Source organism: Chenopodium album, chromosome 19, assembly GCF_948465745.1.
Source record: "Chenopodium album chromosome 19, dcCheAlbu1.1, whole genome shotgun sequence".
Taxonomy (NCBI): Eukaryota; Viridiplantae; Streptophyta; class Magnoliopsida; order Caryophyllales; family Amaranthaceae; genus Chenopodium; species Chenopodium album.
In genome coordinates, this window is record NC_137852.1 from 4,526,222 (window position 1) to 4,543,014 (window position 16,793).

At 34.3% G+C, this 16,793-nt stretch overlaps 4 protein-coding genes across 5 annotated transcripts; 3 read left to right on the forward strand and 1 right to left on the reverse strand.

Annotated features, from left to right (window-relative positions):
* Window positions 1–673: 673 nt before the first annotated feature.
* Window positions 674–6,449, reverse strand: LOC145593841 (uncharacterized). The gene is made up of 12 exons (XM_081650209.1): window positions 6,224–6,449; window positions 5,144–5,241; window positions 4,945–5,031; window positions 4,621–4,786; window positions 3,896–4,504; window positions 3,251–3,411; window positions 2,970–3,167; window positions 2,803–2,893; window positions 2,553–2,721; window positions 1,670–1,777; window positions 1,438–1,534; window positions 674–743 (listed from the first exon to the last, which is right to left on the reverse strand). The coding sequence occupies exons 1-12, from the start codon at window positions 6,434–6,436 to the stop codon at window positions 674–676; spliced, it is 2,067 nt and encodes a 688-aa protein (XP_081506335.1). The 5' UTR covers window positions 6,437–6,449.
* A 1,565-nt stretch (window positions 6,450–8,014) lies between these two features.
* On the forward strand, window positions 8,015–10,886 carry LOC145594567 (RHOMBOID-like protein 9, chloroplastic). 2 transcript variants are annotated; one of them, XM_081650885.1, is made up of 7 exons: window positions 8,015–8,078; window positions 8,624–9,150; window positions 9,344–9,533; window positions 9,628–9,793; window positions 9,935–10,105; window positions 10,197–10,351; window positions 10,451–10,886. In XM_081650885.1, exons 2-7 carry the CDS (start codon window positions 8,661–8,663, stop codon window positions 10,719–10,721), a joined length of 1,443 nt encoding a protein of 480 aa, XP_081507011.1. In that variant the 5' UTR covers window positions 8,015–8,078; window positions 8,624–8,660; the 3' UTR covers window positions 10,722–10,886. The 2 variants fall into 2 exon arrangements, with proteins under 2 accessions (XP_081507011.1, XP_081507010.1); XM_081650884.1 differs by lacking the exon at window positions 8,015–8,078 and having other exon boundaries at window positions 8,167–9,150.
* A 1,391-nt stretch (window positions 10,887–12,277) lies between these two features.
* Window positions 12,278–13,696, forward strand: LOC145595989 (membrane protein PM19L-like). Its single transcript, XM_081652418.1, has 2 exons — window positions 12,278–12,422; window positions 13,207–13,696. The coding sequence occupies exons 1-2, from the start codon at window positions 12,290–12,292 to the stop codon at window positions 13,608–13,610; spliced, it is 537 nt and encodes a 178-aa protein (XP_081508544.1). The 5' UTR covers window positions 12,278–12,289; the 3' UTR covers window positions 13,611–13,696.
* A 1,135-nt stretch (window positions 13,697–14,831) lies between these two features.
* LOC145596186 (protein PLANT CADMIUM RESISTANCE 2-like) lies at window positions 14,832–16,202 on the forward strand. Its single transcript, XM_081652613.1, has 4 exons — window positions 14,832–14,970; window positions 15,218–15,289; window positions 15,414–15,626; window positions 16,120–16,202. The coding sequence occupies exons 1-4, from the start codon at window positions 14,832–14,834 to the stop codon at window positions 16,200–16,202; spliced, it is 507 nt and encodes a 168-aa protein (XP_081508739.1).
* The last annotated feature ends 591 nt before the right edge of the window (window positions 16,203–16,793 follow it).

Consider the following 16,793-nt stretch of genomic DNA (forward strand, 5'->3'; position numbering starts at 1 on the left):
CAGAATCATCCCAGGATCATCTTTGATAAGCTATTGAGACTAAGAAGCAAAATAATAACTCTTCAGAATCATCCCAGTATTATCTTTGATAAGCTATCAAGACTAAAAAGCAAATAACAAGTCTTCCAGAATCATCCCAGGATCACCTTTGATCAGCTACCTGCTGAGTCACTGACAAGCAAATATACCAAAATAGTTCATCAACTTTCCATATCCAAGAGACCAAGACTAGCTCAATCTTTTCGTCATTAAAGTGCAGCATTAAGAAAATGAATGTAGAAACTTGTAAGAAAGTGGGATCCTTTTCATTCAATAGAAGGTCATGCACTCCAGTTACTGGGAAAAATGAGTACATATTTTTATAATTCCTAGCTCCTAGCTTATTGTAATACAGAGTAAGAGGATAGTCCAGCAACAAAAGATAATCATGCATCTTGTATGATTACAGTTAAGCAAAAGTTGTTCAATGCTTAAGGTTGCAAACATGATCAAAATTAAGCCTTTTTTTTTTTTTCTGTAGGTAGGGTTAAGAAATAGTTTTCAAGGGAGAGACCATGAAGGAGCATACAGAAGACTATTAGTGTAAGATTCAATAATACAGTTAACAATGCACAGAAGAATGCATCAAAATAAGAATTCATACCAGGTGGAGTATCATCATTGGAGCTTGATTCTACTTAATTTCAGAATCGCTCTTCACCCTTGTTTGATCAGCAAGCTTAACGCGCTTGTATCTATTAAGTCTGCAATCACATTCGATAATTTCATGAAATTAATCTGCTGTTTGAAAACAAGCATCATCCAAAACTATCGGCACAAAATTAAGGTAAATCTTTCTCGAAGGAAAAATTAAGCCTCAACAATCAGAATATACAAGTTTGAAGGTTGAACAACTGTACATACCTTTTGTGATCATGAACTACGAAATACTCAATTATTTGACTAGCTAACAGCCAATTGGTTTGAAGTTTTGAGCACATACCATGAATTTTTTACAAGAATATCATTTGTAGACAACTATCTAACAGTAAAAACAATGAAACAAGCATTCATAATGTATAAAGGAAGCAGATGGTAAAATCCACATCTAACCTACTTTTATGAATGGAGCAACAATCTGTTTATCTAATCTTACCGTTTACATATAGACTACCAGATTTTCACAAAGAAGTTGCTTAACATACAATAGAAATGCTTAGATGTAGATGGAATATTAATTTCAGACAATAAATATAAGGTGCTCCAATTGCAACACTTACACTAAAACCTCCAAGGAGGTAAAACATATTAAGAACAATATTTATTAAATTTAACTTCATTCACCTCAAATGCTTGTGTAGAAGACAAGATAAAAGAACACCTAGGGTCAAGCATTTGATTTAATTGAAAATATGTTGTAATTTCATTTGACATATTAAGCAATAAACTATGATTTACCTTACAGAAGAAATATACTTTTCAACCAGCTCTATCTCTTCAGCATTATAACTAAACCATTTGTCCTTGAAGTCAATTTGTCCTGGACTTCCCACTTCTGTAAATTTGAAGAGGTAAGCAGTCATTCTTCTGAACAAATCACTCAAATCAAGATTTAAACGAGTCATATGCAATAATTCAAAAGACAGCGAAAATATACAGTGGAAATAAAGTTCACAGTTTTACAACTGACCTTGAAGAAGTAAGTTTGAATCACCGTAACATGTAAGCCTCCAAAAAGCATGGCCACAGTCATCTAAAAAGACTGAATCTGTCCTTACAGCATCTGATCTTCGTCTCTCTGTAAAATATTGTCAACAGAAGAGATATCAGATATCCAAAGTTCATACACATATCCCATAATCTGGCAACTGGCTATCAAATACTTTGTATAAACATTTATACTTACTGTGCAACTAGATTTGGCATCTGATTATCTAATTTTCAATGCAGAGGTGAGGTGATGGGGATTTATCAAGCCATATATAAGAACTATTTATCAGACAAAAGAATTATGCAAACAAGGCAACTAGCTTTTTTAGCCAAGCCTATTAATGGAGTAGATATGCTATATAAAAAAAATATTGATCGTTATTTAAGATTACAATCCCACGACTGTTAAGTGTAATTTTTTAAAAAACATAGATTCCACATGAAGACATCATCCATCCAATGAAATAGCTAAGCTGAAGTCGGCTACAAGCCTACAACAGCTGAAATACATACCATCTGATTGAAGCCTCATGTATATATTACTGTCCTTTGGACTCACCAAGTCATTTAAACACAAATAACTTTGAAATTAAGTATTATGAACAAGATACAAGATTAAAAAAAAAAAGTGCTGAAACTTTATAGGAAACTATAATAAACAAGACATAATTAGCGATCATTGCATTAATGTGGATTGTGGAGTACTTAGATATATCTCCATCGCAGTATGATTTACTAGTGTGCATCTGTGCAAAACCATTGGAAAGACATGTGACATTCCCTGAACTTATGTCCAACCATAAAATCCATGGCAGATAAATTTAAGAAAAAGCTAGACTAATTGAAGCCAAGCAAAGTCATACTTTTAGTCATCGAGTCCATAGCTTCCAACAACTCTGCACGTGCACGCTCTGTTTCTTCTTTTATCTTTGAAATAATAGAATCATGTTCAGAGATAGTAAGAGGTACACCATTTTTTGCAAGCACTGCTGTGGCAATTTTCTCCTGCAGCTTGCGCTTTGCCTCCCTTTCCTGCATAAGCTACAGAGCTTAAATACAAGCATACAACACCAAGCTCAGCACCTATTATCACAAAGTTGCTGAATACAATACCTTTTCCCTAGCTGCATTTATACTTTCTTTTGCTTCCTTCTCTCTTTCAACAAACTTCAACTTTTGTTCATCTATCCAAGTCCTCATTTTTCTAGAAAGGTGAAGACACAATATTAGCTAGCACTCTTCTCTTCTAGAAGTATGAAATGATAACACACTCCACTTACTTGGTAGAAAGTGACTCATCACAAAGAAAAGTTAGAAGCCTGAGTTTTTGCGAGGATTCCAACATCTCATACCCATCACATCCTTTATCCAAGCAATCCTCAGGGAAGTCCTCCAATTCAAGCTCAGATTCAGAGAGGCATCTTTTTAGGGAATGTATCCAAGAATCTTTGTCATTAACTGGGCTTAAGGAAAGGGATCTGAAAAGGTTACAAGGGCAATCCATTACCATGTTGATATAATTAATTTAACAAGCACCAATACTGGGAAGAGAAGTTCTTACTCTTCGTCTTCCTCTTCCTCTTCATCCATTTCCTCCAGGATAAAAGATGATAACTGGATAAGAAACTGGACAGCAGAAGAGCATTTTCCCTTGCGCCTACTCCGTCCGCACACTATATCTCTCAGTACAGATTCAGGCTGTCCTTTCCTAACGTTCAGAACCTAGGCAATAAGAAAAGTTAAGTATAAAAGAAGAAAAAAAAGGCACTTAACCTTGTCCACCAGTACTAGTCAGTTGTAACTGTACTGATGAAGCGGAAAACCACCACATATATCATTGTATCCAAGTAATCAAACACAGACATCACCCACATAGAACAGCTAAGAAATAAATGTACACGCTGAGGAGGAGAAACAAAAGATGAAAAAAAAAAAAAAGAAGAAGCACAAGTACAACCAAAAGTAATGTTGGCTTATGTAAACTGTACAGTAAATAACAGCTTGCTAGTGACCCAGATCACAAATGCAGCTATACTGCGTAACACCTTATACTCTAAGATCAAAACCTTAGTAGCTCGATCTAAGGACTTAAATCCACATCCATGTGTCAACAAAGTTCAGCAATAGAGTTGAAAAATATACCCTTTACCAAGAAAAATAGTTTTTCTAACAATAAGTCAATAAGAAAGATATTTCAATATACTACCTCACCAAAAGAAGAGCAGAATTCCAAAAATTGCAAAGCATGTCCAGCATCATCAGGAAGCAAGTCAATCCCAGCCACATTGGTCAACAAGCTGCCTGGGGGAAGTGGGGGCAAGATAACATCCACTACAATATGATCAGTATCTGTTTCTTTCTGGCGTTTGCGAGACTTCACCTTTGGCTCAGCTTGATCTTTGGCCTTTTTAACTTTCAAACTTTCTTTCCCACAATTGTAATCACTCGTCTTCTCATCTGTTTCAGTAACTTCCTGAGGGGCATTGAATTTCCTAGGACTTCTTCTCACATTATGCTTGTCATCATTACCATCCACCTCTTCCTTTTTGATGACTTCTTGGGGGATGTTGAATTTTCTCGGACTTCTTCTTAGGGCAATCTCCTCAGTAGTTTTTCTGGGGCTACATACAGCACCATTATCTTCAGCAACTTCAACCCTCTCCTTGAGCCCTTCCACCACTCCCTCCTGCTTGGCTTTTTTTGCCTTCTTATCATTAGGACTTGAGGGTGGAGATTGAGAATTTAAAGTTGTAGTACAAGATCCATCAAAAGAATTTTCCTTCCCTTGTTTTGTTGTAGAATTCACCACAGCCCCCTGCCAACAAATATTATATTCACAACAACAAGCCAACAATCCAAAAGTTAGTGTCCACAACACTAGTCCAATTTCAGTAGAAAACTATAGGATGCCATAAAATACATCACATCCACCTCAGTCAAAGCTGCTGATTTCTTTGAAGCAGTTGCCTTGCATTTGACAATCCGCTCCTGACACACATCATGACCCTTGACAATCAATAACTCTGAAACTGAGGAAAACCCAGTAGCTTTTGCTGTATGGGCAAGAATGCCAGTGGGCTTGTGGCCCTTTTTCTTCCTGTCATAGAAATTGCAACATTAAAATTTCACATTCAGAACTGGTAATGTCTCACCACCTTGAGCAAGAATTCTCCTAGAAGCTTAAAACAATGTTGACACATTAATATACATATAAGCAAACTATACCCTGGGGATCAAAGTTGGTGAGAAAATTACCTGCAAAAACTGCAGTTACATATGTCTCTGCACTTAGGACAATTCCAGTTATCAAGAGTTGCCATCTCTTCTGCATTCTCTCCATACCTAAGACGACGACACAAAAAAAATATTGAAACCAACACAAAAGTAACCTTTTTATGGTTACATTAGATCCTCTCGTTGTAAACTTAAAATTCCTTTCATCTCCATAGCATACCTATTTAGGAGGCACTTGTGGCAGAACTTAACTGGACATTGCTTATCTCCCTTCATGTTCTTGCATCCTGCAGTGAAGTCCATTGTTTTTTGACGGCACTATAGAAACATTTTGTCAATCATTAGAACATAATAACAGCAAAAAGAAAGTCAATTGTGAAAACTACTTCAGAATTCTGATGATTCACATCATCAGATTATCAGTTGAAATTTGATAAACACGTATATTCTCTCCGACAAGTCCTACATGTTACTTATATGGCAACACTTAAAATTCAGGCATGTCATCTGAGAACAAAATACCACTTGAAAAACTGCAACAAACATGATCATCTCTTACATTAAACTTTACAGAAATTATACCATAGTTGCCAACTTTCCATCTGATTCTCTCATAAACACACATATTATTATCCTCGACGACTAAGTTAATATTATACCGATGCATTATTATAAATTAACCTCAACTATACAATCGAGTTAAATCTACACATTCCAGCAGCATGAAAGCCTTGAAAACCTAAATTATATAAAGTACTCCGTAATATACTTCACACTAACAATTAAGCTTAACCCATATGAACATACATTATACCATTTTATACAAAGTGTAGAGAACTCGAGCACACGTCTTTCAAAGTACTAGGGCTAACACTTAATCCAAAATTATTGTTCTAAGATCACCAATTCATGAATTGTACATTGTAACTTCAACCATTAAGACCCAATAAACACATCACAAAAACAAATGAATAAATAATACCCCATAAAATCTAGGGTATATTCTATCTAATTATCACCAATTTATACAAAATAAACCAGTGCAACCCCAAAATTTTCAACCCATTTCCCGCCTAAACCCTAACAAAAATTATCTCTCTATTAACATAAAGTATTTATTATCGCAAAAACCAACAGCGCTTACATGATACAAAATCAAATCTAGGGTTTATCTGCAATCAATTCAAAACCCCAAAAACCCACAAAAACAAGATTTACCCAGAAAAACTTCAAACCTAAGAAATGATAAAAACCCATTAAAATTAAAAAGAGGGGAATTATTAATTATACACAAATATACCTGATGACATGTCTTGCCATTTTGAGAATCATAAATTCTACCACCAACAACCCGTACACCAGGATCTTTACTACGCTTAGGTTGTTTCAGATCTTCATCTTTCTGGGTATCCATTTTCATCTCCACTTGTTCATTGTTAACCTCCTTCTTCTTCTCCTCTTTCTTCTTCTTCTCAGAAGCAGCAGCAGCTACAGGACTAGAAGGTACCGCCATCAAAATCTCTCAGCAAAAAGCTTGGTGCTGTAAGGGAGAGAATTGAGGAGAGAGAATTATTCAGAAAGATGAAATGGGGTTTTGGAGAAATGTGTTGCAGTATTAATTGTAGAGAAATTGGATTAAAGGCGGGACATTTTTCGAAGTTTTTGGGAAAGATTTTTGGAGGAAGGATTTGGGCGCCAATTTGATTTATTTCGTACCAACTTCTTTTTGAGGCCAAAACTTTGGGCTAGGGTGCCATGTTACATATGGGTTCAAACTTCAAATGTTCAATTTTAGAATTTTTAAAAATACTAGTATTCCATATTTCCATCTCTTTATCCCATCTCCTTTTTAAAAATACTAGTATTCCATATTTCCATCTCTTTATCCCATCTCCTCTCATAGTCTCATGTAATGTTGTAAAGTGAATACTCGTATTTCGTAGTAGAAAAGTGACATTAAATTACATGCGTTAAGAAACATATCCATATGTCACGGCAAACTTTGAGAGCAAGCTCCTTTTCATTCAATCAAACTTTTAGAGATTTTGTGATGGCACTTAAATCAAATTTAGACCAACCTAACAAAACATCCACTAAGGAACAAATGCAATAACGAGGGTAAACACACAGTAACACTTTTATTACTTTCAACGAGAGTAAAATACAAGGCAGATTGCTCAACTCCATAACCGAGTAACCGCGCATAGTCTCTCATGGCTTTAAGGGGTAGCTTTTTTCATTAGTCCTCAAATTTTCCCGTGACACCAACTTATTATCCCCGTAAATAGCTAATTTAGGGGCAATTTTTGAAAAAGGGTTGTTTATTTCGATACTCCTCCAATCGAAATAAAGGACCTTGCTTATTTGGGAGGACGTTGTTGGGGTTACTACTCCTCAACTTATTATTTAGTTTGTGTTTGTTTTAGTTTGTTTGGCTTTGGCCTTCTTATGCATAATAAGAATATTAATAATAACTAGTTATAAGAGTACAAGAAGTGTGCAGCCTGGGTGATACCTCGTGTTATTACTTTGCACTTGCTTAGATTAGACTTATTTGATGTATCAATGTATCATCTTTTTGAGAAATTTGGTTCTAAATTTTGTTGGGTTGCTTAAATTAAAATAAAATAAAATACAGACATTGAACTCTTAAAGCGAGTACAACAACAAAGTTGTAGTCCCAAAATGATTTATGGTCGAGTAACATGAATCGTCATAAAAAATCGTACTATGGATATATATAAAGAAAATGACATGGTAAAATAATCATTTGAAAGAATTTTAAAAGGTAACTTAAGTGAGGAAATGAAAGATCATTCAACCAGCGGAAAACATAATCACATCTTAAATCTTATGGACATGAATCGAAGTCTTTTTGGGACTAAGGAGTATTGCCTAAAAAGGTTTAATATATCACTCCTACTAAAATGTCTGGCCATTAAGACTCGAAACATATGAGATTCCATTACACGTGGCGGTAGGCGACAGGACACCATGGATAAGAGAAGATTTAGTTAATTGGATGCATCCCTTAGCTGTATCATTTAGTCATTTAGTTTGATTTTGACAATCCATTAATACAATCTTTTATCGTACTTCCGAGCTTCATTCTCCCACTGTCCCCCCTCTCACATGTAGTACTATGATTTTACAAGGTACAATACATTATTTCATCTGTTTTCTATGATTATTACATTTTTTAGAAAGTTTCAAGTTTCTATTCTTAGACTGTCTTTTTTTTTTTTTTTTATTTAACAATCAAATGTTTAACGTTGCATAGCATATTTATCAGATATATGACGAATTATTGTTATTTTATTATTATCATTATTGTTTTATTATTATTGTTAAACAACAATCTACATGGTATTGGTTTTAATTTATAATTATAAAGTGTTAAACAATCTACATAATATTGGTTTAAATTTTCATAAAACCATGTTTTAAGGTAATTTGACTGTTAATCATGGTGGATATTAGGTTGCGCCATAAATAATCTTTCCTAAACACTAACATGGACTTGATAAATTCAACTTGATTTACGTGATGATGAATTCATATCAGTTCACCTTATTTTTTAAAAACTCGATCTTTTGAGTTTAAATACTCATTAACTAGTTTTGAACAGAACATGTTTTAGAAGTTATTTTTTACTTTGGTGAAACACATTTATATCCTTTGTCTTTTGATGAATGTTTAGGTAAGCATTAATAGTGTGTTCGAGCTTCGAATAATATATGCATTCTTTGTCAACCAAGAGTATGGCCGCGCCACTACCTATGTCCAGGAGATTCAGTTCAGATTTCCATGTTGTTCAAGATGGTTTCAAGTGTTCATCTTCAACTTCAACTATCAACATTAGTATGAAAAACAATAGCCTTTTACAATCTAAAGATAACATCTCGAGTAAATCGAGGACAAAGATAAACAGAAGGTTTAGTTTTTCAACAGAAGATGATCTTAGAAAGAGGTGTTACCAAGCTAGTAGTGCTGAAGGATCACCCTGCAAGGATGTTTTAAGTCCTGTTTTTTATGCCTCAGAGTCCGATTTCACGGAAAAGCATAAGAGTTCATTAGAATTATACTTGGAGAAGCTTCAGAGGCAAGCCAAACAGGTGTCACAGGATTATGCTAGTGATGTTTCTGATGCAGATGATCAAACCAGTCAACTGTCAGCAAGAAAAGAACTCGGACTACTCGAGAAGTATTTTGAATCAGTCGAAGAAGGTAACTAGATGTTAAAGGTTTGTTCGTTATATTTGTGACTTACCAATTTAAAAGATTTTTGAAAGTGTTCTGTATATGACTTTAGTAAAGGCTTGATTGTTGTAGTTGAGAGTTTTCAGTATATCTGTGTCTTGCATAAAGTTATGAATCTTCAGAAAAAATATGAAATCTTACTGTCCTCTCTTCCTTGCAGATGGAAAGTCTGAAGATGGTTTGACATCTTTTCCTGACAGAAATTTATCAGGCAAGTCTGATGACTCTATTAGCATGAATCAAATTAAAGGCATGGCAATACAAGAATTCGAGAAAAGCAGTAATATTGCTAGGAAGGCTGCATCATTTCCTATGTACGACGAGAAAGAGAGTGGCAATCTATACCTGATGTAATTATCTGCTAAGATTCTGCTGTAATTTTCTGTTAGTCTGATATTTTCATTTGGTTGATTTAACAATTTTTCTGTACTTTCTTACATGCAGAAGTACCTTGCTGTCTATAAATATAGCTGTGTTTCTGTTTGAGATAGCTAGTCCAGTTAAAGGTTCAGACTACAACCTCTATTCGCTGCCTCTAATGTACGGTGCCAAGGTTAATGATCTGATCATGGTTGGCCAATGGTGGAGGCTTGTCACACCAATGTTTCTGGTACAAAATTAGTGATTTGGTTCGTAGTTCCTTTCTGTTTTGTGTTTGATTGAAAATTTGAAACTATGTCATAAATTAGAGACTTAAGGTATGCTCATTTTTTTAATGCATACTATTAACCAAACTAGTTGATGTATACAGCATTCAGGACTTCTGCACATAGCACTGGGTTCATGGGTGCTTCTTTCTTTCGGACCTCATGTTTGCAAAGGATATGGCTCTTTCACATTCTTCCTAATATTCATTCTAGGAGGCATATCCGGAAACCTCTCAAGCTTCCTTCATACATCAGAGGCTACAGTTGGTGGATCAGTAAGAATTTGTCTCTCTTTGTTTTCTTTTCTTTACTCCTATCAGCAATTGCTGCTGTTACTGACTTACCAAGCCTGCACGCCATTTCTAGGGACCAGTTTTTGCTGTCATCGGAGCTTGGCTCGTTTATCAAATTCAAAACAAAGATGTAATTGCAAAGGAACTGTCTGATAGTATGTTTCAGAAGGCAGTCATCGCTACAGCTTTTAGCTTCTTTCTCGGAAACTTTGGGCCTGTGGACAACTGGTAAGTTGCTTGGTTCTTCAATTCTGTAGATCACATTAACAGACCTGAAATTTGTCAGAAAACAATGATCTGAAAGTCTGATTTTGTTAACTGTGTCAGGACAAGTCTTGGTGCAGCAGTATCAGGAATCATATACGGGTACTTTACATGTCCTGTGGTTCAAGTAGATGATGCACCTGCATCTTCCCTGCAAGAAAGAAATAGTGGGATGAAAGACGAAATCACACTTAATAGCACACAAGCAGCTAAACCCTGTAAATCTTTTCTCATTTTCACAATTTTTGTTTCTGCTTTAGGCTCCTTGCTGTTATTTGCTGAGTTTTCGCTTGATAAACTGGAATTTGAAGAGCTTATCCAGATTATCGAGTAATTTTCTTCCTTTTGCTGTAAGATTACACCTATGTATACGTTACCTACACAGTTCTGTAGCATAAATAAAATGTTAGTATGTTAGTTTATAGAGATTATACTATACTTTGTACTTTTTATGAGCAAATACAAATATATGTTAGTACTTGTGAGTTTTGTGACTGTATATGTCAATTACTTGTATCTCATTTTTAAAAACCTGTCGATCCTAAATGGGAAGCCGTGGTCATCAAACCCAATCGATATCAAGCAAGGTGGCTAAACCTGTTTATTGATGTTAATTTGTGGTTAAGTTCACAACCGTAGGGACAATGTAGAGTCATGTTAATGACCCTTCCAACGAGGTTTGAGGCAAGATTCTAAACCTACCCTATCCCTTAAAGTCTTAGTTTCTTATAGCTCAAGGTCTATGACTATTACTCCCTAAGTACTACTCCGTAAGTACATAGTGTGAGCAATGGATTGTTGTCATATACCTCAACGACGTTAGGCTTAAAAAAACAAAAAATTGAATTAGGAGGGCGATCTCGGGGTGAGCTTGACCGTAACCAATTGACATATGCACATAGCTTGCCTTGCTAGTTGCTACCATTCTTGATGCCAAGTTCTTTTCCTCATCATTAGTCAAGGTGAGTGAAAAAGAGGATTTCATATAGCCTAGTTGAGACAAATTTGGGCTGGACAATCTACCCAAAAAGGTTCGAAGCTTGAGTCGATTATAAGCTGTTTCATTGGGCTTTTCTCTTGCCAAACCCAGCCCAATATCCTAAAAAATTTCTAACAAATTTATGACCTTGGCCTCTGACCCAATCTACAGTCCAGAAATTTAATTTCAGACCTTCATAGCTTATTCAAGTGATACCAAATTCTACACAAACCAACCACAAGTCAAAACCCACTATTAAGTCTATTAAGAATCCATAACAATTAAGGACATTGCCACCGTAAAATGATGCTCCATACACGTAAACACGTTGTACATTCAAAGTACTACCACAAATACGTACCACCATGTTATAGGACTATCCATTGCAAGGTATGAGACTTGAGTCCCACATCGTTCATATGGGGGTTGATGCAGGATTTATATAGGACAATGGGCTCTCCTCCCCTTGAGCTAGCTTTTGGGGTGACTCTCCTATTGTTCTGTATTAACCATTCACGACAATTTTTCTACTTCGTAGAATATTTGATAAGTTGCCAAATATTTCGCACTTAGTACTAATCTCCCTTTTCCATAATAGAGGAAGCCATTAATCACTTCTAGGACATACTAATGCTAAGAGGAATTTCATCATATTCCTTTTCTTTAGTGAAGTAAAGTGCTCTTACTCTTTCTCTCAAGCTATAATAATTCTTTATCTTTATGTAAAGCAAAGAAAGATGACTCAAGAACCTTCCACATTTAGTTGCCATCTCATTAAAGAAGTAAAGTACTAAAACACCCCCACCTCTTTTTATTTTATTTAATAATTTGATATAAATAACAACTAATAAATCAGGACAAAATCCACCGTTTGTTCTTTCTCTCTCCTCTTTTTGTGATTTAGTAACAATTTTACAAAAAAAATGGAGCATGGAAAGCTAGGAAGGAAGTTTATGTTGCCAATATTGGTGGTAGATTTGGTAGTCTATCTTATAATATTAAGCCTTGCTTCTTGGTCTCTTAACAAATATATTGATGGTCACCAAAATCACCATTGTAAGTCTCACTTCTTTCATTCGATCTTATGTATTACGAATTTAATTAATTGTAACGTTATTAGTTCGTTTATGCTACCTTCAGATTAATCAACTATGTTATGTCTAATATCTTTCTCTTAATAATTTTATTTGATTAGAATTTGGATTAATTTTATTTTGTACGCTTATTACTTTGTTAGTTATCCGTACAAGAATACATGTTACAAAATTGTTTTTTTTTTTAGTCAAAATTTGTTGATTTTTGAGCTGCCGGTGCTACATACGGATAAGATTATAAATAGGAGTAAATTTCAAGTGCCTTTTCTATGTTCATAAAAGTTGTTTATTCATTAAAATCATTATCCAAACCACCTTTGTAATTGTAGGATTAATAAAATACAATCTTGATGCATTTTGGAGGTGATAAATGTTGTTAATTAAAAGCCCTATAATAGGATATACTCATTGTCCAATAAAATTATTTACAATGATATTTCCTTACAAAAATATACTTGTATATACAATATATATATATACAAGTCTATGACTTGAGACTTGAATACAAATCTCGCTAACATTATTGTCTCTTGTAGCACGACTTGAACACAAAAATCTCGTCAACATTATTGTCTCTTGTAGCTTCTATACCATATATGATTAATTGATAATGTAATCAATTTATTCTTTATAAATAAACTCATAAGCAATATACCCTAGTGTTGTAACACAATATACACGTGTTAGAAAGTGCTCTAAAAAACAAATGAAAGGCTTATTTACTTATAAGAGTTGTTTGATCACAGTGTTAGGTGGAAATGCGGCTACAAACTACATGCTAATGTTTGCACTCTTAGCCGGAACCACCGGGCTCGCATCAGTCATGGCGGGTATTGCACACTTTCGATCATGGACAGTGTCAAGCATGGCAGCAGCCACCTCAGTCGCGGTCATCTCATGGGCTCTTACGGGACTGGCATTTGGGCTAGCTTGGAAGGAGGTGAGGTTAGGTGGTTATAGAGGAAAACGTTTGCAAACACTTGAAGTATTCATAATAACTTCTACATTGATCCATTTGTTGTACATAATTCTACTTTATGCGGGCCATTTTAATCTGAAATATGGGCTGTGTCATGGTGGGCCTGGCCCAGAATCCTCAACTCGTGAAGCCCAAAAGACTACTGAAAGCGAACCTCCTGCTGCTGCTTGATTGTTTGTTTTTTTGGTGACATTTACTTCGTAATAGTATATTGTTAAACTTTTTTTTTTGACAGAATATATTGTTAAACTTTGATGTTGCGTATACTTGTCGTATTAGTTTAACTACTTTTCTAATTTATCGTAATTTTGCAATGTACGGTGTAAATAAGACATTTGCGTCATTTTATTGTCAAATCTAAGCTCAATTTGGAACCTTTAAGCTCAAAATAGCCCCCAAAACCTTTAATAGAACCATTTTCAACACGCAAATCGATAAAAAAAAATTATTATTAAGTGGTGAGTGTGCTCCACTAACGGAATTTGTTAACGGCAAGATAACGGCAAAGTTACCGTATAGAAGCTAAATGTATTTTAAGGTTACAGTGTATGTTTTTCAAAAAGGGGGGCATATTGTAGAAAACGAAAAGTTAGAGGGTTAAAATGTAGAAAAACCCAAAATTGTTTGTTTGAAGGAACTAATATTTTGTGTGATTTTATAGTTTTTGATAGGATACTCCTTACACAAATAAAAAAAATTTCGACAAAACAAGTAAAAAAACTCTAGTTTTTAATTTCATTAATAACTAGTGTTAGGCTCGTGCGATGTCCCGAGTTACTGCATTATTTCTATGATAAAATTTTTTATTAATATTTAATTTTTATTGAATGACATGTAATATGATAATAGTTTAGTGGTTAACATGTTGGAGTTGAAACTTGAGGTATGTATCATTTCCTTGAACTACAGAGTGTTTTTTTATAATTTTTATAATCTCTACTGTAACATTAGCATTAAGGAGCATATTCTCATTACTAATTGTGTGAAAGCATTAGATTTATAATTTTAATTGAAGTCTCCATAAGACCATAATCAGATGAGTACTTTATGTTCAAAGGTTAGTTGACTTTTCAAAACTAATTGAAACTTTGAAAGTCAAGACTATGACCAGCAAGTTGTAAAAGTTTTAACGCTGTTGTTACGCAATTAATTTGTCAAGTTGAAGTAAAAACAACGCTAAATAATCATAATCGATGAATTAAACCTATAACGACTTAATCCCACATTATTAGTGGCTATCTACTAAGTAAGATATCATCATCCAAATTTTTAATTTGGTTTGGAAAACAAACATTTGGTGTGAAAAATTGATTCATTATATAAAGTAGTCATCATACAATACAATTCATCAAATCATCACACAACTCTAAGCTAGTTTCTCCAAGAACTAACATGGAGAAGCCGGAAAGTGTGATTCCGATAGGTTCACCCGCTGTTGAACCGGCATATGCTCCGTTGATGGGGACACCATCTCATGATCACGGTTTATGGTCTAGTGGTCTTCTTGACTGCACCTCAGATATCCAATTGTGTAAGTTTACATCTGCACTACTTCAATTCAATCCATCAATTTCGTGTTCACTATACATACCATACATATTTAAACATGTTATACATACACGTATATACATATCAAATTAAGTTGTGGAAGGTTGTACCGTGTTACAAAGTTGTTGTATATATGCAGAATATGAGATTGTTGCACAATAATTTTATAAGATCTTAATTATCTGATATATGTAAGTACGTACTGACCATCCTTGTATGTTCTTGTACAGGTTGTCAAACAATTTGGTGTCCATGCATTACCTTCGGGCAAAATGCAGAGATAATTGATAGGGGATTATCATGTACGATGTCCTTAAAGTTCTTATTATTCACTTTAATTAATTTTTAAAATTTTAAACTTAACAAAATTAATCGATTCAAAAAGCTATTTCCAAACATGACCTAAATTATGAATGATGATGACAGCGTGTGGGGTGAGCGGAGCTCTATATGGCATAGTTGGATTTCTATCGGGCTTTCATTTTGTTTACGCATGCGCCTATAGAACCAAGCTCAAACGACAATATGGAATATCAGCAAGTCCTATTGAAGATTTGTGTACCCATATTTGGTGCCACCCTTGTGCCTTATGTCAAGAGCATCGTGAGCTTCAACACCGTGGTTATGATGTTCCTCTCGGTACGTACACAGTTTTTCTATTATGTACGAGGACTTATTTTCGTGAGTACTTTTAATAATTAATCGACTTATATGAAAATGGTTGAAACACCTACAACTTAACTCTTGAATAAGTAATTAAGTATTGCTGTATTGATTAACATCTTTGTATATAACATATCATGATCTCACAAGAAATTGATTTTTTTGTCCTTTTTCTTATATACGAAGTACTTTTTTTTTTTTTTTTTTTTGACGGGTATATACGAAGTACTTTGTAGTACGGAATTACATTACCTAAAGAATATGCTAAAAAAATATACAAAAATAATGTTAAAGTCAATAACGTAGAGTTTCCCTCAAAAAAAAGTCAATAAGGTAGAGTTTATTTTAAAAAAGAAAGAAGAATCCTTTATTTTAAAAATTATCTTAACAATTTTGTAATTCAACTTATATAATGAATAATTTATGAAATTCTTACTATTAAAATATTACCACTCGGTTTTGTTTACAGGATGGTATGGTAATTTGGAGAAGCGAAACGGGGGAACGGGTATGGATAATCTCCCTGTGGTGCTGGGCGGTATGACCCGTTAGATCAAATAAAGATGCATCTGCTTTTCTACTTTTCTAGTTTTCTAGTTCATTTTCTTTAATTGGTTTTCTTTGTATGTTGTGTTTTATGTAATCCTATTTATGAACTAAATTATACCTTCATTAAGTCACAATGTTTATGAGGCTTAGGGCCTAGGGGAGCTAAGTTGTTAGTTTAAGGTTGTTTCCTTACTAACAACTATACTAAGAAAAAAGGCTTTGCGTGTGCATGTATATTGTATGGAGTGGTTGTGAATTGTGATATGTGAATTACAATTGTGTTTGGTTTTGATTTTTGCACCCTATCGTACTATTAATACTATCATGAGCCAAATTAGGGCTTCTATTGTATGATTATATATAAGAAGATAAATTAAGGAAATGCGGTCAAAATAGATAATAAGTTATTAGGTTGATAGGCTCTTGAAAAACCTATAGTATCTTATACGTAGTATTTGAATAACTAGGAGGAAACATGGTCATTTTTATCTGTACTTCACCTTTTTTTTTTTTTTTTTTTTGACGGACTGTACGCTATAAAAAACAATGGTATCATTATTTCAATAATTCCTCCTTGAACTACTATAAATAACT